Here is a 25,652-nt window from a genome sequence, read left to right on the forward strand (position 1 = left end):
ATATAATATCATATAATTTACATAATAGCAGAAGAACTGTAATTTTAAATGTCTAAAATTCTCTTCAATGTTCTATACTATATGTTTTTTTTTGTTTTGTTTTGTTTTGTTTTTTTGTAGAGACTGGGTTTCATCATGTTGCCCAGGCTGGTCTCGAACTCAAGAGTTCAAGTGATCCACCTGCCTGGGCCTCCCAAAGTGCTGGGATTATAGGCGTGAGCCACCACACCCAGCTAATTTATGTTCTTCATAAATGATCCAGTGAACAAAGCATACCATACTCTAAAAAAAAGAAATAATAATAATCTATTTATTGTCAGGATTTATGGTATTCAATGATTTTCTTCTTTCCTTAGTTTTTAAAAAAAAAATGAATCAAGGGATTATTTTAAGGTATTTTATGTAAATGGTGAGAGTAGTCTTTTAAATAATCTTTATATGAATAACCTTTATAATCTAGTAGTATGAATAACTTTTGAAAGTCCTCCAAAATAATGTATGGACTTGTCCTCACATATTTTTATTTTAGAAATATATTAAATAATTTTAGCTCCAGCATGAAGTATTACTGGTCCTGTATATATTAGTGAGGTTTAACTTTATGTAACTGTTTTGTAGAGAGTTCATATAATCATGACAGGACTTCAAATACAGCTGTTCCTTCCCAAGAATGTAATCTCCAAAAAATACATTTTTTTTCTAAAAGAAGAGCTGCATGATCATCAGTGTGCGAAATGTGTTTATAACTATCAGAGCATATGGTAGTAATTCCTCACTTAATTGGCTACCATTGACTTTCTTCACAGAATTGAAAAAAACTACTTTAAATTTCATATGGAACCAAAAAAAGCCCATATAGCCAAGATGATCCTAAGCAAAAAGAGCAAAGCTGGAGGCATCATGCTACCTGGCTTCAAACTATACTACAAGGCTACAGTAACAAAAACAGCATGGCACTGGTACTAAAACAGATATATAGACCAATGGAACAGAACAGAGGCCTCAGAAATAATGCCACACATCTACAACCATCTGATCTTTGACAAACCTGACAAAAACAAGCAATGAGGAAAGGATTCCCTATTTAATAAATGGCGTTGGGAAAACTGGCTAGCCATATGCAGAAAACTGAAACTGGACCCCTTCCTGATACCTTATACAAAAATTAATTCAAGGTAGATTAAGGACTTAAACATAAGACCTAAAACCATAAAAACCCTAGAAGAAAAGCTAGGCAATACCATTCAGGACACAGGCATGGGCAAAGACTTCATGACTAAAACACCAAAAGCAATGGCAACAAAAGCCAAAATAGACAAATGGGATCTAATTAAACTAAAGAGCTTCTGCACAGCAAAAGAAACTATCATCAGAGTGAACGGGCAATCTACAGAATGGGAGAAAATTTTTGCAATCTATCCATCTGACAAAGGGCTAATATCCAGAATCTACAAGGAACTTAAACAAATGTACAAGAAAAAAACAACCTCAACAAAAAGTGGGCAAAGGATATGAACAGACACTTTTCAAAAGAAGACATTTATGTGGTCAACAAACATATGAAAAAAAAGCTCATCATCACTGGTCATTATAGAAATGCAAATCAAAAACACATGATTAAATCATGATCATTAAAAAGTCAGGAAACAACAGATGCTGGAAAGGATGTGGAGAAAATAGGAATGCTTTTACACTGTTGGTGGGAGTGTAAATTAGTTCATCTATTGTGGAAGACCGTGTGGCGATTCCTCAAGGATCTAGAACCAGAAATACCATTTGACCCAGCAATCCCATTAGTGGGTATATACTCAAAGGATTATAAATCATTCTACTCTAAAGACATATGCACATGTATGTTTACTGCAGCACTATTCACAATAGCAAAGACTTGGAACCAATCCAAATGCCTATCAATGATAGACTGGATAAAGAAAATGTGGCACATATACACTATGGAATACTATGCAGCCATAAAAAAGGATGTTTGGCCAGGCGTGGTGGCTCACACCTGTAATCTCAGCACTTTGGGAGGCTGAGGCGGGTGGATCTCCTGAGGTTAGAAGTTTTAGACCAGCCTGGCTAACATGGCGAAACCCCGTCTCTACTAAAAATACAAAAATCAGCCGGGTGTGGTGGTGTGCACCTGTAGTCCCAGCTACTCTGGAGGCTGAGGCAGAAGAATTGCTTGATCCCAGGAGGCGAAGGTTGCAGTGAGCCAAGATCACGCCATTGCACTCCAACCTGGGCAACAAGAGCGAAACTCCATCTCAAAAAAAAAAAAGAAGGATGAGTTCATGCCCTTTGCAGGGACATGGATGAAGCTGGAAACCATCATTCTCAGCAAACTAACACAGAAACAGAAAACCAAACACCGCATGTTCTTGCTCATAAGTGGGAGTTGAACAATGAGAACACATGGACACAGGGAGGGGAATATCATACACCGGAGCCTGTAGGGGGTTAGGGGAGGGATAGCATTAGGAGAAATACCTCATGTAGATGACAGGTTGATGGATGCAGCAAACCACCATGGCACATGTATACCTATGTAACAAACCTGCACGTTCTTCTTGCACATGTATCCCAGAACTTAAAGTACAATTAAAATATATATGTATATGGCACTCTACCTTGAAAAAGAAAATTGCTTATGGAAGTGGTTACTGCAAGGCCTACAGCCTGTAAGTTATGAAGCAGCAGCAGAAGGATGATCTGAAATAAGACGTAACAATGTAACACCAGATATGAATGGATGGAGCTCATAATACACTGGTGAACTAAGGTGGAGGGTAGATGTTTGAAGTATGTATCCTAATACACAAAATTCACTGATATGCTCAAATCATTCCCTAATACATCAATTAAAACCAATTTTCATTAAGTGTTACAGCAGAACTGTGAGCATTTTGCATTCTACCACTACATCACTTAAGCATAGCTCTTATTAAAACAGAAAGGAAGACTAAAGAAACTTATTATTCCAATATACTAGATTCAAGACTCTTTAATAAACAGTTTGTATTTTTAAAAAGTTAATTTGACAAAGTTCACAGGCAAGATAAAGGGAATGAGAAAAACCCAAACTTGGTAAATCTGCTTTTAATTAGGACATAGAGTTCATTATAAATAATACTCTATAAACATTCTTCTTTATATCAAAGGTTTGGCCAGACTAAAAAAAAGGAAAAAACAAAAGCAGCTAGTTTACAATTACACTTGCATTATGTGAAAAATTCAGAGAAAAAGATACCCAGTTTTATCAAGAGAAATGATAAGATGCTCTGACACAATTATAGTGGAAAAGAATAATAAATATCCCAGATAATCATTAATTACTTCCTGGTGCATAGAAAAGTATTCCAGTTCATGCAATCATGTAAACAAGCCAATCATAGCTTCATGTAGAAACTTGGGGCATCTCACCCTCTTTATTCTAGAAAGCCTGTCTCTCACTGCCCCTTGTTGTTCATTCTGTTCCAGAATACAACTTCCAAGTGCACTGCATGGTGTGCAGTGTCCTCTTCCCCTGGACTGTGAGTATATGTGACTAATAAACCACTGTTGATCTCATCTGTCCAGTGTTAGGTATTATACGTTCAGCCACCCCCATGACCCAAGAGTGGCAGTCCCTCCCACAGCAGTGGGTGAATAGAAGGCGATTAAAATAGGCAGTGAGAATATTATATGAATAAATATCTGTAAAGCTCTTAAGAGTGTGACATCATCTATACAACTATAAAAGGCTCACGCCTGTAATCCCAGCACTTTGGGAGGCCAAGGCGAGTGGGCCACGAGGTCAGGAGTTTGAGACCAGCCTGGCCAATATGGTGAAACCCCATCTCTACCGAAAAAAAATACAAAAATTAGCTGGGCATGGTGGCGCACGCCTGTAGTCCCAGCTACTCAGGAGGCTGAGGCAGGAGAATCACTTGAACCCAGGAGGCGGAGGTTGCAGTGAGTCGAGATCACACCACTGCACTCCAGCCTGGGTGACAGAGCAAAACTCCGTCTTAAAAAAAAAAAGTAACTGCTGTTATTAGAATTATGCAATACTGAGTTCCTTAGTATAACACAACTAGACAACATGTTTAGAAATTGTCTTACAAGCTAAAGAAAAGATTTACAGAATAGGCTGGGTTTAGAAAACTATCAATTGGCTCAAAGTAGGTCATTAATTCGATATTTTGTTCAACAAATGACCCATCCTATTAGAAATGGAAAATAAAATTGGAAAGTAAAGCCACTTAAGTAGAAAACACCCATTTATAAAATAACTGGTTATAGATACTCTATAATGTTATCTATAACACATTTTGCATTTTTGAGAATTCAAATATATATTTTAAAAAATCATTAAAAATAGTCCACTGAAACCACATACCTAAGCCTTAAACATAAGAACAAGTATTTAATATTTAACTACCCTTCTTTTCCATGCAGTAATGTATTAAATTAACTGAAACATTATCCATGCTTTCACAAGTGAAGATACATAATAATCTATTAACCTCTACAAAAAGTCAAAAGGTATAGTTTTCCATTTTTAGCTATCTTTATAATTATTTAGAAAACATCTTTCTCTCTAACCACACAGTAAGGTCTCTAAAACCTAGGACAGACTCCATACACCTTTTTTAAGTCTTCAAAAATCCTAGCATACATATTAATTAAATAATTCTAAAATTACATTATATTATAAAGTAGCCATCTTTTTCTATTTCAGTTCCTAATAGATAATATCTCTAGATTAACACACAGTGCTCAGATTATATATTTAAATTCCTGAAATTTATACAGTAAGTTTTATTATCTACCATATGGTATAAAAGTAGAGCAATACAATTGCAGCTATCTCTTGAATTCATAATTAAGGAAACAAACTAATATTCTGATGAAATATTAATAAGCACATCAGATTCCTAAAGAGAATGATTGATATGACAACATAAAAAAATATGCTATAGATAGGCACAGTACCTTCATTCATTTCCAGATTGTATTTATCTATGTCTACGCATCTGAGCCCTCATTAGCCTCCTACACACACATTATTATTCCCTTGGTGATTTACCCATAGCTACTTTGGATATCTATTAAACCTGTGAACATTTGTCTTTATCTCAATGCATCTTTAATTTGCCATCTCATTTGAATCTGCTCTCTGTACTATCCATCACTTAAATTATCTCTTCTTCTCTATTATTTCAAATCAGTAATAGCTTTTTAAACTTTTATAAAATATGTGTTTATTGTTAAAAACAAAGGACAATGAAGTAGATGGTAAAAATAATCTCCTGTAACCCCACCACCCAGAAATTAATACTGTTAATTTTGGATTCCTTATTTATCTTTTTTAAAATGAAAAAAAAATCTTCATAGTCCTAAAAAATAAAAAAAAACCTTGGTCTTTTCCAATCAATAACATATTATGGATGTCTGTCCACTTCTATACATAGATCAGTTGCCCAGTATTCCACTGTACTTATGTCACATAATTTGTTTAACCAATTCCCTCATTAACAGTAACCTCAGAGTATTAAGCATTTACTGATGATATTTTAAAGATGAGAGCTGATTCAATTGAAAATGACCCCTATACTGAGATAAGATTTAGTCAAGGGGCAAACAACTTTAGAAAGGAAAAAGACAAAGTAAGATTACCGATGACAATGTGGTTTTATTCTCTAGCTTCTAATATACAGCACTGTCATTGACCTTTACTGAAAGCTAGGTGAACAAGCAGCTAGAATCAAAGGGCTCTGCCTTTAAGTAAGTGTGGATGCAAAAGAGAACAAGGGAGGCAGGCTGCCAGTGGAGTCTTTTAAATAGGATAGGTGATCTGTAGACCCCAAATCGTAGGAGTTGGCTGAAAAAAAACTGGCATAATTTGTTAAGCTTTTATTTTTAATCGTTATTGCTTCCAGTGTTCCATGAGATAGCTCTGTTTAAATGTAATTATGAATGACCCATAATTTAGTCAGTATTTTTATTCTTTATGAGAGTAAAATTACAACCAGAGCTAGGCAACTCTTTTTTTCTCAGGCATGGACCCAATCCTATATCTAAGCTTCTCTAGTTCTCTATCAATCTGAAGATAATAATTATCATTCATTAATTCAGAGAAGGAATTCGGTAACATTTCAAAATACTCAAATAAAAAGTCCTATGTAAAAAAGAAAAAAGAAAAAAAGATAAAAGTTCTGCTACCTTAACCAGTCATGCAATAACTGACAGGAAATACTCTCATACCTTACTTTTGCCATACTGCTATTTTAGACCATGAAAATGCTTTTTAAATTTTCTTTTTTCATGAGATTCAAAGTCAAAAGCTGACTGTCCATTGCCATGGAGACAGTTCTATTTAAGGTACTATATTAGCCCTTTCCTCACAGAAGGATAGAAAAATGGTCACTAGAAAAGCATCACCTACCATGGTTTAGAATTAAGTAATTACATATGCTTCTGGGGCAGCCCATGCGTAAGGAACTTTGGAATTAAAGTGGGGTAATTTAATACAGCCCGTTATTCACATAAGTAACATCAATACAGGTTAAATTGTAGTATTAACTTAGAGGTAATATGAGGAAAACACCCATTACCTCAAAATTAGATACAACCAAAGAACAAAATAAAATGACTTATAGTTACTGTCCTAGATAGAACTGCAACTAACTGAAACAATCTTTGCTTTTCAAAGAGCAATCTTCTATTTACCTATGGTCCATATATAATACACATGCCTTGGGTTTCTTCTGTTTCAATTTGTAGGCCTCCTGTCTCCAAATGGAGACTTTCTGACACTCCATTTTTAATTGAAGAGTAAGCTACTATAGGTGAAAGAGAACATCCATAATTTATATATATATATGTATTTAATATTGTCCAAGAGATTCAAAAGAATTTTTAAAAAACAACCTATCAATCCCAAATCTGTCATCAGGACAAATGTTATCATTTCTTCTTTGATTAAAAAAAGTTTTCTTTATGAAAGCTTAAAATATCAATCTTCCTTGAAATAAAAATAATCTAAGATGGAAAGACCTACCAGAGTCTACCAATGTTAGTGCCAAAACGCTTATTTTTATGTAAGCAAGCACGTCCAAGAGATATTTTCACTTGATTTATCGTAAACAAGCTTTCAAAACCCAATTCCTTTTTCCCCAAGCTAAAGTTCAGAATGTAGCAACAATAAAATAAGATATATTTTTCTTACAGTGAGAGCATATTATATCTGAAGGTCTCAAATCTGCATTTTTAAAAATAGGCAAAAGGAATCTTCCAGATTCTAGCACTGGCGCTGCCAATATCATCTCAAACAACTGATAATGCATGTTGAAACTGAAGTGGATGTAAACAATTTTCATTTGTGGAAGCATTTGGTTAATACTACTAGACTGGTGGTACTAAATTCTTAGAGTATTAGAATCACCTGGAAGGCTTGTTACACTACAGATGGTTGGGTCCCATCTCCAGAATTTCAAAAGATTCAGCAGGTCTAGGGGTGGGGGGTGGGGTAATAATCTAACAAACTCCCAGTTGATACTGATGCTGCTGGTTCTAGAACCACACTGCAGAACCATCGTCCTAGACATTAAACAAACTGATTTGCCTACGGAATTGTTATTCTTTGCTGGTTAATACTTCAACCTTTCTCAAAATGAAACATTTTAAATAAAACGATAGCTCCGGTCTGGGGGAGGGGAAGTAGGAACAGTCAATCATAGCAATTTGGGAAAGATATTAATTCAATGAAGACCGAGTTGATTCCTAAAAATTGTTATCTAGTTTGAACTGCTGAATTACAATGACATTCAGGAAAGTAAATACCTGACATGTAGTAAACGGTCTGTGTCCCCTATGAATTCAACTGACCTTGACAAACAAATATCTATCATAAAATAATGAAGAGGAACTTAGTATTTGAATGTGAATTTTTCCTAGAAATAACTGTAAACCAATTATGTGTCACACATGCTCTAGAAAAGGTATGTATCAAGTTTCTGTGAATCCAATCTAGCTTTTCCACTGATTTATGTCTTCATTTTAGAAATCCTTTATCTTAAATTGATTGATATACAATAGACAGCACACTGCATTTTAGTTTCTAAGTGCTCTACACCTTCTGTCAAATAGTTGATGATCCATAAACAATAAGATGTGTTAAGATGACTATAAAGGTAGAACAAAAAGAAATGGCCTTTTATAGTAACAATGGACTCCTCTTTGACAGTCATGTAATGTATACCTATCACTGAAAAGGCAATGGACAGGTTAGGACTGCTAGAGGACATATTACTTCATTTTTGTGATATCATGGCACTTTTTATGAATGATAACACAGTAGTTTATTAAATGCAAAATTTACTAAATATACACTGTCACAATGAGTTCAAATTTTAGTAGCACTGTAAAATGAAAAATGAAATGCTTCAGCACATTGATGGCAACAGTCTAGGTAATTTCTTATTCAGTGTTTTTAAAAATCCAATTGTTTCTATAAATAATCTATATCTAACTACAAATGGAGTTATATCATTGAGGTGCTTATTATCAATTCATTCCATTTTCCATTGTGACAAATATGTTCTCCACAACAGCTCTAATAAAAATCTAATAATTAGTAAAGGAAGTAAGATAAAATCACATAGATATTAGCAATAATTAGTAAAGGAGGCAAGATTAAAAAAAAAAAACCACACAGATGTCTTGTAGTTTAAAAGTTTAACATCAATGAAGAGTAAAATACTGGCCAGGCATAGTGGCTCACACCTGTAATCCCAGCACTTTGGGAGGCTGAGGCAGGGGGATTATGAGGTCAGGAGTTCGAGACCAGCCTAACTAATATGGTGAAACCCTGTCTGTACTAAAAATACAAAAACTAGCTGGGTGTGGTGGTGCATGCCTGTACTCCCAGCTTCTCAGGAGGCTGAGGCAGGAGAATCACTTGAACCCTGGAGGCGGGGGTTGCAGTGAGCCACGATCATGTCCTGCACTCCAGCCTGGACAACAGAGCAAGACTCTGTCTCAAAAAAAAAAAAAAAAAAGTAAAATATTTTCCACTACTATATGCTTATACATCATGTGAATTTGTTTTTTAAAACCGCATGTGTTTAGACTAGTGATTACTTCACAAGATAAAAGACAGATAAGAAAGGTCACCCATATCAATGTATGCTTTTTGTGCATTTAATTCTCCCATATGTAATCATAAAACTGCACAACTATAACAAGAGTTAGTCAGGGGACTCCCTGTCAAATATAATTTGAAGCATACATTATTAAACTGCTTAACTGTCAGCCACTGTAGCTCATGCCAGTAATCCCAGCACTTTGGGAGGCCAAGGTGGGTGGATCACTTGAGGTCAGGAGTTCAAGACCAGCCTCGCCAACATGGTGAAACCCCCGTCTCTACTAAAAATACAAAAATTAGCCGGGCACGGTGGTGGGCACCTGTAATCCCAGCTACTTGGGAGGCTGAGGCAGGAGAATTGCTTGAACCCGGGAGGTGGAGGTTGCAGTGAGCTGAGATGGTGTTGCTGCACTCCAGCCTGGGCGACAAGGGCCAGACTCCGTTTAAAAAAAAAAAAAAAAGCTTAATTGTCAATCCTCATTTCAAAGGAAGAATTCTGACTGAATAGGGCTTGAATCTTGCACACTGCACTAGTTATGTCATGGCTTGATCTGGGTATCATTAGATCCCAACCATGGAACGCATCATATACTGATGCTTTCACAAATGTGCAACCTAGATAATGGTGCCATATTAATTACATTGATTAAATGCTCAGTGTGCAATTTTAAAAGATTATCCCTATAAAAAGTATTCTGAATGACTTGATTTTCCATTTTTAAATTACTGACATCCACCACTTCTGCTCATCAGAGGAAGGGTTTGTTTCTGCTGAATAATCTTCCTCTCATAACACTCTCCAACACCAACACTCACATATTCCTGCATCAGGTACCACCTTTGTCCCCTCTGGAGTAAGTGTAGGTTCATTTATTACATGACACATTTCTTGAGCACCACTATGCTAATGTTGGTTGGGGAAGGTAGGTAGAGAATTAGGATTTTAAGACAATAAGACAATTAGTTCAAAGCTTTACAATTACTTACTATAGAAGAACTACTGTGCTTATGTGTATGGCCTGTAAGCCCAAAATATTATTACCCAGCCCTTTACAGAAAGTTTACCAAATCCTACTCTTGACTGTAGTGTCAACTGGGAGGCATAACCTTGAAGATCTCTATGAGACCCAGGCATAAGTTGCAAGTCATCACGCTACGTAGGTAAAAACTCTGATGTTCTCATTCTAAGTCTGTTCAGTGCCTAACAGGTGAGAGCACTTAATGTTTCCAAAATACATAAACTAATTAAAGATATTCATATAGTATTCAGTGATTTATAAATGTTTATAGCCTTAACATTTCTTGCCTAAGAATCTGAAGGCCAGGAAAAGGTAATAGCATCTGACATAGAATTCTGATAAGCATAAAATAGCAATCTGTATAATTTTACAAAAAAAACTGTTTCTACATTCCCATCTACCTAAACATAGATTTACCCTCTTTTTTTTTTTTTTTTTTTTTTTTTTGAGACAGCGTCTCGCTCTGTCGCCCAGGCTGGAGTGCAATGGCGCGATCTCAGCTTACTGCAAGCTCCGCCTCCCGGGTTCACGGCATTCTCCTGACTCGGCCTCCAGCGTAGCTGGGACTACAGGCGCCCACCACCAAGCCCGCTAATTTTTTGCATTTTGTTTAGTAGAGATGGGGTTTCACCGTGTTAGCCAGGATGGTCTCGTTCTCCTGACCTCGTGATCCGCCCGCCTCGGCCTCCCAAAGTGCTGGGATTACAGGCGTGAGCCGCCGCACCCGGCCATATTTACCCTTATTTTTAAGAGCACCAAATACTAAATAGGTTTCTTGTATAATCAAAAGAATACTTACTAGTTTATGCACATTTTGAGTGTTCAATAATGCACTTTGCCTAAAGAATATTACAAACTAGAGCTTTAGTTATTTTTAATAGCTACACAATATAAAAATTAATCTCAGGAGGTTAATTATATAGGTCATACTCTATTAAAACAATAAAACTACAACACAAATAGGTATTCCACACCCCCACTGAGAATTCATTAATTTCAAGTAACATACAAAACAGTTTTGATAAAATAATTTGAACATTACATGGAATTTGGTGCTAAGGTATCTTACTTTAGCTTAAATGCCTTTTATTTTTATTAGTTTTAAGTTTTTTTTTCTTTACTGGAGCACATTTGCTGGACTGACTTGTTTTACTTTACTAATTTACACCAAAAAATTAAGATATACATATTAAATGTCTAATTTTATATCAAAGAGGAACTTTCTGGGTAGGTAAAATGTGATTTCTTTTTCATTTGTGTTACCTTAAAGACAAAAATAAATAATAACAAATATGCCACCCCACTTAAAATTCACCATGCTGAGCCCAAACCTTGGTCAATACAAAGTGAACAAGGATAAGCCAGTTTGATATTGGCCATCAGTTGTCCCAACACCCTGCTTATTATTACCCAACTTTATCTCTTTCTTCATTTCAACTCCTACCTAAATATTGGATGGAACTTCATTAACACAGTTTTCCTATTAGACACAGCACAACCGACAAGCACATCCTTGGAGTAAACATATTGAAAAATATTTTTTTTTTTGCCAAAATCATTACCTTTTTAATGCTGAGTAAACAAGTTAGGAAAGACAGTCTCTAGTGAAGCAGTTACTTGAATTTCAGGATATATGTTCCTCTGGAAACGTTATACCCAGTGGTTAGGTTTCTAGGCTAATTAACAAATGCCTGAACATACCTGTAATATTAACAGTACTCTGGAACTTAACCACATATCTTACTGTGTTTCTATGGAAAACTCTCAGAATAAGAGTTCTAACTTAAAATAAATAGCAGAACCACACCTCGCCATAAATCCCTCTCCCCAGCACAAACCCTTTGTTAAGACTGGAAACTCTTCTAGAGATGTAGATTCTGTAGACTATAGGGGATGTAGGCAGGGGAATGATAACAGTCCAAGGGTTTCTTTGCTTCCTTTAATCAAAATTTTTGTCCCAACATATAATGAAAGCCAAATGAGTGGTGGAAATGAGCATTCATGTTATTATTTATCTTCATAAATAATAGTTTTACTGAAAAAAATTTACCAAAAAGTAAGAATATTTCTTAGAGGTCCAATTCGCGAGACACATACTTAAAATGTTTCCAGATAATATCTTTTGTCACAGACACTAGAGCAGTATTAAATGATTCAATGTTATTGAACTAATTAATGACTGGTTGGCAGGAGGAGGAGGGCAAAGTATGCTGGTAAGTTAGGGAAAAAAAATCCTGAGGTTAAGAAAGAATGGTCACATAATTAGGATTTACACAGATAAAAGAGATAACTATATAGGATAAAACTGTTCAATAAGAACTTTAATGTGTTTCTCAATAGATTTAATCTTATAAAATGATTTTTTGCATTTCTAATGTAAAAATAAGATACAATACATATGAATTTGAAATCACTCCTATAAACTCTTGAATAATCACGTCCTATTAAGTTTCATTAGTTTTACACTTTATAACAGCCTTTCACACAAAGAAAAACATGAAATATAAGACAAGGCAGTGTTTATACCTGCATAATGAGCCAGGCTTTGGAGTTCAACCTGGTTGCAAATCCTAAGTCTGTCACTTACTGGTAATATAACCTTTAAGAAGTGAAGAATGCCCTGTGAGCCCTAGTTTCTTTATCCATAAACTGTGAGTAATAATTCATCGCAGGTTAATTGTGATGCTTGAATGTGATAACATATGTAGAGTTTAAATGCTTAGCACATAAGTAGTATTCAGTAGAAGCTATTGTCATTATAGATATTATAAAATGTGTTTTGAAAGTAAGAGTCACAGCCGGGTTGGGTGGCTCGTGCCTTTAATCCTAGCACTTTGGGAGGCCAAGGCAGGCAGATCACTTGAGGTCAGGAGTTCGAAGCCAGCGTGGCCAACATGGTGAAACCCCGTCTCTACAAAAAATATAAAAAATTAGCCGGGTATGGTGGTGGGTGCTTGTAATCCCAGCTACTTAGGAGGCTGAGGCAGGAGAACTGCTTGAACCCGGGAGGCGGTGGTTTCAGTGAGCCAAGATGGCGCCACTGCACTCCAGCCTGGGTGACAGAGTGAGACTCCAAAAAAAAAAGGAAGTAAGAGTCACAGTTTCAGATAATTACAATGATCTTCCACAAAACCCAGCTTTAGTTACCCATAAGGTAAATGTGATCTTTCTAATATTTAGCATATATATTGATAACTGAAAAGACAAATTTCATTTCTTCAACTGACTAGTTCCATCTTCTCAGTATAGGAAGATGTAAAAATAAAATATGTATCTAGAAAGAAGAACATATCCTTCCACTACAAGTAGCTATTAATTAGCAGAGAATAAAAAGAAAATAAGTCTTACTAAAATACATATTTTATACTTGTTAAGAAGTCTCTGATGGTACAAGAAATAATACGGCCTTAAATCAGCCATTTTAATTTTTGGTCATATTTATTCACATATGATATTTTCAGTACATTCTTTGTAAAACATAAGGTTAAATGCCTGTCATACCTTATTAGAAGTGTTGGGCAGCATAATGCAAGATATTTCAACCAGCCTAAATAGGAATAAAATATCTCATAATATTCATGTGTCCCTCAAGGGGCAGTCAATATACTGGCCCATAGACCAATAAATGACTCACTTCTGCGTGGATCTAAAAAGTAAAGGCTAGTTATGGGGTAGTCTGGGCCTATGAACAATTCTATTTCAAATTTACCAAGGGAGTGCCTGCTGGCCAAGGGGTTCATAGCTGGTTTGGGAGACTTTCAAAGTAAAGGGCTTGTGAGGAAGTGGAAGACTGAAAGGCTAAGCCAGAATTCTAGAGTCAAAACTGGAACCCTAGGCTCACCTAGAATCTTGGAAGTTTGAAAGTATACCCTTAACTACTCAAAAACAGCCATCCCTTATAAAACACTAACAGATTCCAAGAAGTGGAGCATGTGTCCATTTAAAAGCAATGGCCACTTTACATTTCTGAGAAAGACCAGCAGCTAAGGCTGGTGTCTTGACCCTGTCTCTTGGTGGGACATTCTTGCTCCCTATTAGAATTTCCTTCAAAAGTGATGATATTTAATTGAAACATTTTCATGGCCACAAGGATAATGAAATGCTCGAAAGCAAAAACAAAGAAACAAGTCCAGGCACAAATGCATTATAAGATTATTTTCTCAAATAATCTTTGCTATTGCACTTCTGAAAGTGTTTCTTATAAAGAGAACAAAATAAAGCCATAGAAGAACAGACATATTTTGGAAAATGAGAAAAGTTTTCATATTATTGGCTATATTGTATTGTATCTAATATAAACATACTACTGATATTTTTAAAATAAATGTCTTTAAATCAAAATCCTATTTTGCTAACAATAAACTCTCCATTAACTAGATCCCAAATAAGAGGCAACCTAGTAGGAGAAAGGTTTATGTAATTGTTAATTATAATTCAGTATGCTAAGTGCAATAAATGCAGTGCAAATGAATATCATGGCAGTCCAGAGGATAGAAGGAGAAGGAAGAGTTGGAAGATTAGAAAAGGCTTTTTGGAAATGTCGTCAGACTTTTGAAGAACAGTCTTTCTTCAGATTTTTGAAAGACAAATAGGAATTCTATATGGTAACTACGGGTTTAGGTTATATAGGATATACATTTTAAATTGTTTAAATCACACAGGTTTAAGGAAACTGTTATGGGGACACATGACTAAACGTTTTGACTTGGTAGTGTATTTACTTTATATAGTGAATTCCACTTCCTCCCCGCCATCTGCACTCCTACCACAGTGATGTCTAAGGGACAAGTTAGATACAGCTAGTCACTTATAGGTCTCAGCAGATCTAATCAGACAGAGTAAATAGACCCTTATGCTTATGCCTTCAAGACCACACTGAATGCAGGTAGTTGCTGGCTGTCATAGCTTTTGTGTATAGTGTACCACAATCCCCCCGACCCCACCCCCGCAAACCCACCACACGCACACAATAGAAAGTCCACTATACCTTTGTGGATTTATTTAGGAACTCCCACATTCAAACAATGCTTGTTATCAGTACCCTGCATTAATAGTTCTGTCTCTTCTCTCTCTTTTCTTGTTCCTTCTGCTGCTGCTTCTCCCACACTTCTCAGCTTTCAAGCCAAACAGACTAACCTTGCTACTCAGGGTCCTTCTTTCCCTTGCAGCCAAGAACCAATCAATTTGGTATAATGGACATACTTTTTGGATTTGACCTTTCTTCAGCTGTTGCACAGTACTAAAGGAGAATATTCCTTCAAAGTGAAGGAACTTTGTTTTTTTCCCTCCCTGGTTTATATCAGAAAAAAGATGCTCATGAAAATTAGGGAAAGATCATTTCTAGTTAGCCAGTTACTGTGGTAGTAGAGAAGCTTCTAGGATGTCACTGAAAAGGTGGTAGACAGCATCTGCAAGTGATACACACACCAAACAGAGGTAACTGAGTTGACTTTATCAATATTTTCTGTCAGTGGTATTAAGCTTTTTATTTTCCCCATAGAATTACACCATATACTGGCATCAGTAGTAACTCTGGCTCAGTAGTTCGTAAATGTCTTGGTCCTGGAACCCCTTCGTAAATGTCTTGGTCCTGGAACCCCTTCGCACTCTTAAAAATTATTGGGGACCCCAAAGAGCCTTTGTTTATGTGTGGGTTATAACTGCCCATATTTACTGTATTAGAAATTGAACCTGAGAAAACTCTGAAATGTTTAATTCATTTAAAATAGTAATAAAATCTATTACAAAATAATATAAATCACATATTTTTTGGAATAATTGTATTTTCCAAAACATAAAAAGTGAGAAGACTGACATTTACATTTTGCAAATCTCTTTAATGTCTATTTAATACAAGACAGCTGAATTTTCCCCAATCTGTTGTGATGTGTTTTGATTGAACTATGCGTGAAAAATCGAACCTGACATAGCTACATAGTTGGAAAAAGAAGATAAGTGTGAATATTTTTCTTTGATACCACACTAAAACTCAACAAGTATGCTTCTTAAAGGTTAATTGCAATGTATCTGAAATCATATCCATGACCTCAACAGTTTATATCATATTAAAATCCACTTGTACATTTTGCGGTTTAAATGGATTTTACCCATATATGATTTTGATAAACATTTCCTCAAAATTAAGCAAAATGATCCTGAAAACTAGAGGAAAACAACTGACAACAATCATTGTCAGTGATAAAAAGAATGGTCAGATCCAAAGATTACCTTGTCCATTATGCTCTAATTGGCTGCTCTTGGCTGAAAAGGAAAGAAAGACCCCAATTAATAATGTCTTTCTCTGTTGGTCAATTGAAAAATATTGGCTCAATGAGTTACGTAAATCTTTCAAATACTGACAGATTTTATTACAGATTATCAAAAAATTACATCCACTAATATCATACTTGATCTCAAGGGGACAGCTTTAAGAACCAGGAAGCTTTAAGGCTACTGGTGACAGATACGTATTTTCAAAAATTCTAATTTTTCCCTGAAAGCTTGAATTTTATCACTGGCAGCAAATAGTGTCAATTAGTTTCCTTGAATTTTCAGGGTCATACTACTCATTTATAAGATAATGTTTATCAAATGCCCAGGTCTGAGTAACCAAAGTTTGTCTGACAGGTGTTATTTCAAGTAAAAATGGGGTTACATGAAAAAAGTGGCTAGTTCAGCTTGCAACTAAAACAACTGCACGAGTTTTCTCCTTGAGCCAACCAGTTTGCTATGCAATGGATGCACTTTATACACATTCCATTTTGTCATACGGGGTATTAAAAAGATGCACACAAAAAGGTCAAGCTTTAACAAAATTTAAATTTTCACTGCTTCTTCAAGGACATTCAGTGATATTGGAATTTTTTCCCCATTGTTCAATGTGCAGTGGTAAAGAACACAGTGATAACTGTTTGGTGCCACTAACCTGATTAATACTAAGGGGCTAGCATAGTTTTACCCCCACTGCTTTTGCTCTCAGTGAAGAAGGCAAATAAAGTCTTTGTATAATTATGAACACAGTTTTGACCTCTCAGGCCTTTTGAAAGGGTTTTGGACCCACAGGGATCCAAGGACCATACTTTGAGACCTGCTGCTTTATCTTATTAAGGAATTAGCCAAACAACTGTTAGAGAGATAAAAGTGACCAGCTTACTCTTCTCCTACTCCTTCAGTTAATCTACAATAGTATTTAAAGTATGGCTAACTTTCATGTTTCCAACCAATATTACCTGGAGAATCTTCGGTATCTTTGGGCATTCCACAGATGGTGAAGCTGGGAGTAGGGATATTCCCTAGCAGCCTCAATATTGCAGAGGACAATTAGAAACAGCTTATTACAAAGGCAGTATTAAGAATTAAATGGATTTCTTTGTTATTAGTTGTATGACTGAGACCAGGCCACTTAAATCTTCTCAGTTTGTGAGAATCAACTGAAATAATGTGAAAGCACCCTAAAAACTGTGAAGGTCAATACACACTTAAGTTATTATAATCCAAATATTTCAAAGGAAGAAAATGAAAAGGCTGAAGAGATGGGGAGAAAAGGTTAAAAGACTTTTACTTCCATCTCTTCTCCTAAACTAATTAAAAATTTTTGCTTTACCCTAGATTTACCACCCCCCCTTTTATTAAGCACAATTTTCCTTAACTCTTAGTCTTTTCAAACTAAATACCAATTCCCCTTATTTGCTGAAGTGTCAAGGAGGCAATTTAATTATTCGAGAATCAAAAGTCAATGCCTTGCTATTTAAGTGCAGGGGTGGGAAAGGGGCAGGGAATACAGACAGAAATATGGAAATCAAAAATAAGTAAAAAAAAAAAAAAGTCATTCTGACTAAAAGCATAATCTTTACCTCTCATTTACAGACAATAATTAAACAGGACAGAAAAGTGAGTATTAACCAAATTACTCAGTATGTATTGAAATATATTCCCATAAGACGGAAAGAACTAACATAGTCTGGGAAAATGGAAAAATATATGGACTTGTCCTTTTCTTTCTTACACGGTTTATAAAGTTCATTAACACACATCTATCTCTCTCCAACTATACAGCAATCTGTAAGGCAAGTAAAAATTATCAACATTTTACAGAGAAAACTCTGCTTTGAAATCAAAAGATCTGTTAAAGACCTAACTGCAACCACATCTGTGGCTTCCAGTATCACTACATTAGTAGTTACGTTTTGTATTTATTTAGGGTGGGGAGTTGGGGGAAGCAGCAGAATACTTTTTACAAATTAAATCTTCTATTGAACCTGAACTATAAAGCATATAAATATACCAAGCAACTTTCAAGTATTTTAGTAATAAAGTTACAACTACTGATAACAATAAATTTGTGTTCTCACAAGTAAACATTTAACTTAAGTAAATATGGAAGGAATTCTTTTTAAAAAGCCAGTTCCTTCACAATCAATGACAATCTTTCTCATACATGACACAGTAACAAAAAAAAATTCAAATATCTGTACAAAGATAGCAGAACAAATTGTAATTCAAGACCTGCACAAGAATAATTTTGTAATGAAAGATAATGGTGTTAGACTCCAGTTATTAAAATTATGTGTACATATTTGGGGGTACCCATATTTTTAAATTACAGTTTTAAAATAAGTTAAAATATACTTAAAAATTTAATGCAACTCAAGCATTTTAAAACCCCAAAGAATCTTAAGGGTCCATATGAAGCAGTTTGAAAACCATTGCATAAAGGTTTGCCATCACTAATTAACTACTTGATCTCTGCTTAGGATATTTAAGATAATCAAGTTAAAAACTGCCTTTGACAATCAAAAATATGTAACACAAGAAAACTGATTAACCAAGGCATAATGTAACTAGTGGTCCACAGATAGAGCAAATACATTTTATTGGCTAAACCATATAAAGTTGCTATTACTTAACAATTTTGACTATAAAAATGAGGCTCATATAGTTCAATCTAGTATTTTTCTTTTTTTTTTTTTTTGTCTGTTTTTTTGAGACAGAGTTTTGCTCTTGTTGCTCAGGCTGCAGTGCAGTGGCGCGACCTTGGCTCACCACAACCTCGGCTCACCACAACCTCCGCCTCCCAGGTTCAAGTGATTCTCCTGCCTCAGCCTCCTGAGTAACTGGGACTACAGGCACACGATTCCACGCCCAGCTAATTTTTGTATTTTTAGTAGAGATGGGATTTCACCATGTTGGCCAGGATGGTCTCGATCTTTTGACCTCGTGATCTGCCCACCTTGGCCTCCCAAAGTGCTGGGATTACAGGCATAAGCCACCATGCCCAGTCCTCAATCTAGTATTTTTCATTTTGACAGTATCTTTGTTTATAAAACCATCAAAAAGATGTCAAAATATATGATCATATAACAAAGTGAAAAGTGCAATAACAATACAAAGATATATCACTATAACTATCTTAACATTAAAAAAGTTTAAATGTTAGATCCTCTAAAGAGCACAAAACTATTCATTTAAGTAGCACTAACTGCTCAATACCCAAAGTACATTGGAATATGCCACTTTTTTATTTACTGGAAGATGAGTGGACTGATAATTACCTACCTTCCTCAATGCAGTTTGACACATGACTTTTCAAATTAAAGGATTATGTTCTTGTAGTTATCACTAGAATTTCTTCAAGTAAAAGATTAAACTTAAAAACTCGTTAACTTTACAAAATAAATAGAAGCATTTCCTCTTTTATTAAAAACTTTACTGAACTACTCCATTGACAATAGAGCAAGTTAGACTTAAGAGTTAGGGATTTCAGGATAGTTTTGATGGTTAATTTATTTATGGATATGGTTTACCTCTCCATTCTTTTTACTGACCTAAGGTTACCAAATTAGGTACATTCAATATTTTAATAAGTCTCTTTATTTTGGAGGATACTAAATCAAAACCGTAAACGGACTTCTAAGAATAAATGTAATTCTCATACAATATATAATTCAATATTCAGGCATCGGGTTAAACCATATTATTTCATTTGAAGGTGAATTCCATTCCTTGTGAAGTTGCCCTAAAATTCAACACACTGCAACAAATTAAGCCACCTACTGAGAGAATAACACTTTCTGTCCCATATAAAGGTGACCCTTCTTCCATCATTATATAGAAATATAAAAGCAAAAGTAATTCACACTGGATGAGCATGAGTTTCATTCTTCCATTATGAATTAGACTGAACAAACATTCAAAATACTATGACTCACTTGGCTACATTACTGAACACTTTATTAAATGGAAAACAAGATAAACTCTAAGAATCACATTTTGAGAGTTATAGATGACTTTTAACTTAGAGTTATATCAACAAGAAAAACATGTCTTTATTAGAAATAAACTTTTCATTGTTATAAGAATGATGAAACATTTAAAATGCTACATACTGATTCTCTTAAGAGCACTTCAAAGTGGCACTCTTTAAAAAGCTGCAAATGTTGCCAAGTCATGTTATAACTGGCTCAAAGAATCCTATTTCCATTAAGTTATTTCATGCCACTGCATGAATCAATATTAAATACCTTGGAGTTACTAAAAACTGGAATACTGGCAGAGATGTGCTCAGCAATTATAAAATACGAAAATGTGAATACTCTTTTTCCACGTTTCTTTTAATAATGGCTAGAAATGAGGATGTTCTTTCTAGGTAAACAGAAATAGTTTCCTAAAAGCTAAAGGAAAGATGTAATATCTTAAATGCTAGCAAAGTGTCATGGATCCATAGCCATAGCTCTCTCAAAAGAAAAATGAAATACATTTTGAAGCCTAATATTACCTCCAAACATTTTATTAGCCTAACAAATTGCCAGAGCCATTAAAAAATTTTTTTATCAAAGTCAATACAGTGCTCTTTTTCCTTATTCAATTAAAAAACATAACTTGCTGTCATTTTAACCAGGCTGCACTTTAATCAAACATGTCTTAAATGACACATTTTTTCATGTCAAAGACATAACATCAATTTAAAAATTAAGAAATAAATTTTTTTGAAAGCTAAGTTCAGATGACATCTGGCCCTGCAGTGAAAGAGTTAACATTCAACTAAGCTGATCTGCACTTCTGATCCATTACATTTCTCACAAGCTACCCTACAATGAGCTGAGCAAGTATCAACTGTAATTTGATCCTAGAGTTTATGGAAAAAAATAACTGCACATACTCAACATGCACATTTAATAAAAATCTGTTTCAAGAGAAACATATCCAATAAACACAATTTAAGGCATATTTAACTGTTCAATTAACCTCAAATCTGCAATCCCTTTGCTCTCACGCTCTCAAATAAAATAGGAAGAAAAAAAAAAGCAGCAGCCCTACTGCAGGGAAAAGAGGCTTGAAAAACAACTTTGATTGGCACTTGGCCTGACCCACAGAGGAAGAAAAACAGTTTTTGGACAAAGAGCGCAAATATTTGAGCTTGCTTACTTATGTGCTTTTTTCTTTCTTCCTTTTTAAAAAAAAAATGTAGAAAGAACAATCCCAAAGTGAACCGTATTTAGAGATGTTGACTAAAAACGGTACCATATTCATCTCCGCTTTCAGTCCCGATGCATTTGCACAGCTCAGCAATTTTAATTCATTTGTAGTGAACAAACAGAAGCGTCTCACCTAACGTTTCCACTTAATAAAATGTAAAAATAGAGTTTGAATACGAATAAACTGATTATAATATTACTTTGGGGCAGCTGTTAAAATCTGATCAAAAAGTCTAGAGACCTTTTTTTCATTCCCTTCCCCATCCCTCTCGCCCTTCCCCACGGGGCGATTAAGCCAAGTAAGCTAAACAATACTGGAGTAAACTTTCTATCAGTCACTCTAGAAAGCAGCAATAAACTGATGGTGCGCCTCATTTTTCTGGATCAACACGGGGGGAGGGGGGTGCTAAGGAGGAATAACCCACATCCACCTCAGTCTTCTCCTCCCCCAACCCCAGCCTCAGGAACTGGCCAGGTCGAATTGCATTTCCCATGGGCATAAAGTTCAAGATGCTTTACTGGTTCCTTTCGAGACTGAACTACAGACACAGGACTACCATCCAAACAATTTGAAAACGGGGGGCGTTGAGCAAGGCGCGCAAGGCAGAAGCAACCGAATAAACAAAAACAACACTCGCAAGAGTTAGCCACAGCAAAGAGGGGCCAGGTTCCTCGGGATCCGACCCAGCTGCTCTGATTTCACACCGACCTCCATCAACAGCTAAACTGCACAGGGAGGAGGATCGAACGGATCCCTCCCGCCCTCCGCCCAAGGAGCCGACCCGGGGTAGCAAGGTAGGGAAATGAGCCGTAAAGGAGAGCAAAGGCACCAAATAAAAGGAACAAGGGAAGAAAAAATATCCCAACCCCTCCAGACTTGGGTCTGTCCCGGCGGAAATAAAAAGCCGCAGCAGTCCAAACCCTCCTGCCCTCAACCCACGCCCCCTTTCTCAGTCCCTGCGGAGGGACGGTGCCCGGGGATCCCTCTCAGCCTCCCCCAGTGCGCGCCCGGGGACGAGCCGCCCGAGCACCGGCCGGCAGGAAGCGACCCTCGCCGGCAGGACCCCGGGCCGAACCCGTACCTTCCGCAGCACTTTCCGGCAGTTGGTACAGAGCAGGTAGTTGGCGGCGGCCGACGGGCTGCCGCCGCCCCGGTTCATCGTGGCTGCGGGCGCCGAGGCGAGAGCGGGCGGAGGGCCGGGTCCGGGCTGTCACTGCGGCCACTGCAGGGCCGGTCCGTCCCCCCGCCGCCAGCCGCGATTCCGCCTCAGCCTCCTCAAGGCGGGATGTCGGGAGGAGAGGCGACTGCCTGAAAGCTAGCGGCACTGCCAGAGGCGACCACCGCGGCAGCTGCCCCAGCGACGGCGGAGACGGCGGCGGCTGCTCCTCACCGGCCCGTTGTTCCACCCGCCCCCATCTTCCAGACCCCCGCCCCCGCCAGGCTAGGACGAGCAGCCGCCACCGCTGCCACCGCCACCGCCACCGCCGCTGCCGCAGCGCCTCAGTGCGGCCCCGCCTCCGCCGCCCCACCACCTTCACCACCTCCACGCTCCGGTACCGCCCCTCCCGCCAATCGGACAGCTCCGGCTACGCCCCCAGGGCGCTAGCCCGCAGCCAATGAGCAACGAGAGCCCGACTGGGAGTCGCGCCGGCCAATCGCAGGGGCCGAGGAAGCCTTGAATCTCCGGGCAAGTTAAGTTTATCTCCGAGGCTCGGAACTGAAGGGAGATGGCGGTTAGCTAAGTAGTAGGGTAGCAGGGAACAGTTTGCTCTCCTCTGCCAATAAGAGGACGAGGGTGTGTCATATGCAAATATACTGCCCTCCAAGCCCCACCCCCAAGATAAGCTACGCCCCCTTCTCCAGGTCCCTGCAGAAGTGGTGAGGAGAATGAGATAAATAGTTGGGAGCTAGAGCTCGCTAGAGAGTCTAAGATTGAGCTAAATATTTCCTGATCTCTCGAGAAATGGGGAGGGGAGTGGGAGGATTAAATGTTCCTTCCTTCAGGGCAGTGGTTAGGCTTTCTCTCCACCAAAATCTAACTTTAGCTGTAAAGAAGACTGCAGTTATGTAGCACTTTGTATCCAGGGATCTCAAAGAACTTTACGCATCATTTATTGTGAACCTTGTTTTGCAAAGCTTTCAGTTACTTGAGGCTTGGGAGGCGGATAGGGGATAAATGTCTGAGTTATATATATATTTACGCAAGTAATCGAGTTTGAGGGGAGAGACACAAAACCTCTGGTTTAGCGGTTTCCTCTTGTTTGTGAAGCACCTTCTAGCAGTTATCTTAGAGATGTAAGTTCATTTACTTGTCCAGCACTAAAAGGCCAAAGGGGCTTGTTTTCTCACCCAAAAGACCTTCCTGAGGCAGCTGTTCGGATACATGCAGAGCACAGCGCCCTGCTCAGAAAGGAAGGTTCAGAGAACAAATTGCCGTTTAAAACTATTGGGACAAACCTACCTCTTCTAAAGCTTAAAATGGTAAGTCAGGGTTTTAGCGTCCACGTTCTGCGGAGAGAAGGCAGACTTGACTGGGGAAAGCGCAGGCTGACCGAGTGTGGGGGGACAGACGGGTAGGGGAGCCAGGTCTCCCGAAGGGGCTAGCAATGCGCGTCCGAGTCGAATGCGGGTTCCCGATGCTAGACGCCCGCAACCTGCTCCAGAGTGAGAACAAAGGCCGGCGCAGAGCGAGAACCTGATTGGTGCCCGGTCCTCACTCGTGTCCTCCGGGCCCCAGAGATAACTTGCATCGCCTACTGGCAAGGAGCTCTGTGCTCACTGGAGCCCAGCTCCCCACCCGGCCATGGCCGTGGCCACAGGACTGTGCATTATGACATCACCTGTTTTCGATTTTTAGAACCTAATCAGTATTCTCGGCTTCTCCTTTTTTTAAAGGTCTCCAGCGTACCAGGATTTGTGAAGGCCTGAAGTTCGTAGAATGAAATCTATGTGGAGATGATTTAAAAGAACGGTTTCACTGGTTTGCATTTCTTTCTTTTCAATTAAAAAAAAAAAAAACAACCCTGGTTTCCTTAGGGATTCAGGGTGGTGTTATGCAAAATCGGAAAGGTACACTTGGAGGAGCTAGCAAGTTTAGCATATCAAAGCTATTAGACCAATTTGTGCGGTTAAAACTGCCATTCTCATTTCTCAACAGCTGTCTCCTCTCTGTCCCTTTTTAGAGACCAACACATATAAACCAAGTCTACACAAGAAACAAAGGTAATGGAAATCTGCTAGTATCAGGTTTAAATAGATCAAAATAGAGTAGAAAACCCCAAAAGGGTCTAAGTTATGTAGTTGGGTAAAGGTGTTGATCTATTTAGCCAGTGTTAGCTAAAGGTCGCTTGATGCTATGTAGACATATATAACTAAAGAGCAATGAATGGTGTGGGGAAGGTGCTTAAGATTCAGTTAGAAGAAACTGTAAAAGCAAGTAAATTCAGAAAAGGAGGGAATTACCACATGCCCTTCGATGCAGAGAACCAAGAAATGCAGGGAGAAAGTCAGCAAGGCACAGTTTTTCTAAGAAACACATATGTGTCCCCATTTAGTGGTAAATTTCTTGGGCTATATTCCTGGCTGGTTCTGGCTTTTAAAGCAGATTTTATTTGAGTATATTTTAAAGGAAAGGAGAAATTGAAGGATGAAGTGAATTTTTGTGCAGATTGAATTTTCTCAAATAGAATTTTAAATTCATATTGTTTTCTAGCACATTCTTCTTATAACCTTTTCTTTTCTTTTTTCACTTGACAGCTAAAATCCTTTCGAAATGAGTTCCTTTAATTTCTTCAGTAACTAAATCCTCCAGAAAGGAAAGCCGAGAGAATCTAGTCCTATACAATAACACCCTCTAACAAAGATCGCTAAAGGAAGATTTTAGTAGATGAATATCTTCAATAATACATGGTCACATACATGTATCTGACCATATGATGGCTCTCTGCACCAAATTCCTCCAAACAATTATAATATGTATTGTCTGTAGTGCTATTTATTTGGAAGTTAATCATGTATTACATTGTGAC

The 25,652-nt window shown here is 37.4% G+C and overlaps 2 protein-coding genes across 5 annotated transcripts in view; one reads left to right on the plus strand and one right to left on the minus strand.

Annotated features, from left to right (window-relative positions):
• The window catches only part of ENDOD1 (endonuclease domain containing 1), a 125,891-nt gene extending 123,607 nt beyond the window's left edge, over positions 1-2,284 (plus strand). For all 3 annotated transcript variants that reach the window (XM_063608237.1, XM_003828413.6, XM_034933565.3), the window contains exon 4: positions 807-2,284. The gene's annotated coding sequence lies outside the window, so the exon portion shown is untranslated. The remainder of the gene's footprint in view (positions 1-806) is intronic.
• SESN3 (sestrin 3) overlaps positions 1-24,446 on the minus strand; it is a 66,572-nt gene extending 42,126 nt beyond the window's left edge. The window contains exons 1-2 of one of the 2 annotated variants that reach the window (XM_055094770.2): positions 24,086-24,446; positions 16,378-16,410 (exon numbers count right to left, since the gene is read on the minus strand). In XM_055094770.2, the coding sequence (XP_054950745.1) occupies positions 16,378-16,386 (9 nt within the window). In that variant the 5' untranslated portion in view covers positions 16,387-16,410; positions 24,086-24,446. Of the gene's footprint in view, positions 1-16,377; positions 16,411-22,705 lie in introns of both variants that reach the window. The other variant, XM_003828412.6, reaches the window with a different exon arrangement.
• Between the last annotated feature and the right edge of the window lie 1,206 nt (positions 24,447-25,652).

Source organism: Pan paniscus, chromosome 9 (assembly GCF_029289425.2).
Source record: "Pan paniscus chromosome 9, NHGRI_mPanPan1-v2.0_pri, whole genome shotgun sequence".
Taxonomy (NCBI): Eukaryota; Metazoa; Chordata; class Mammalia; order Primates; family Hominidae; genus Pan; species Pan paniscus.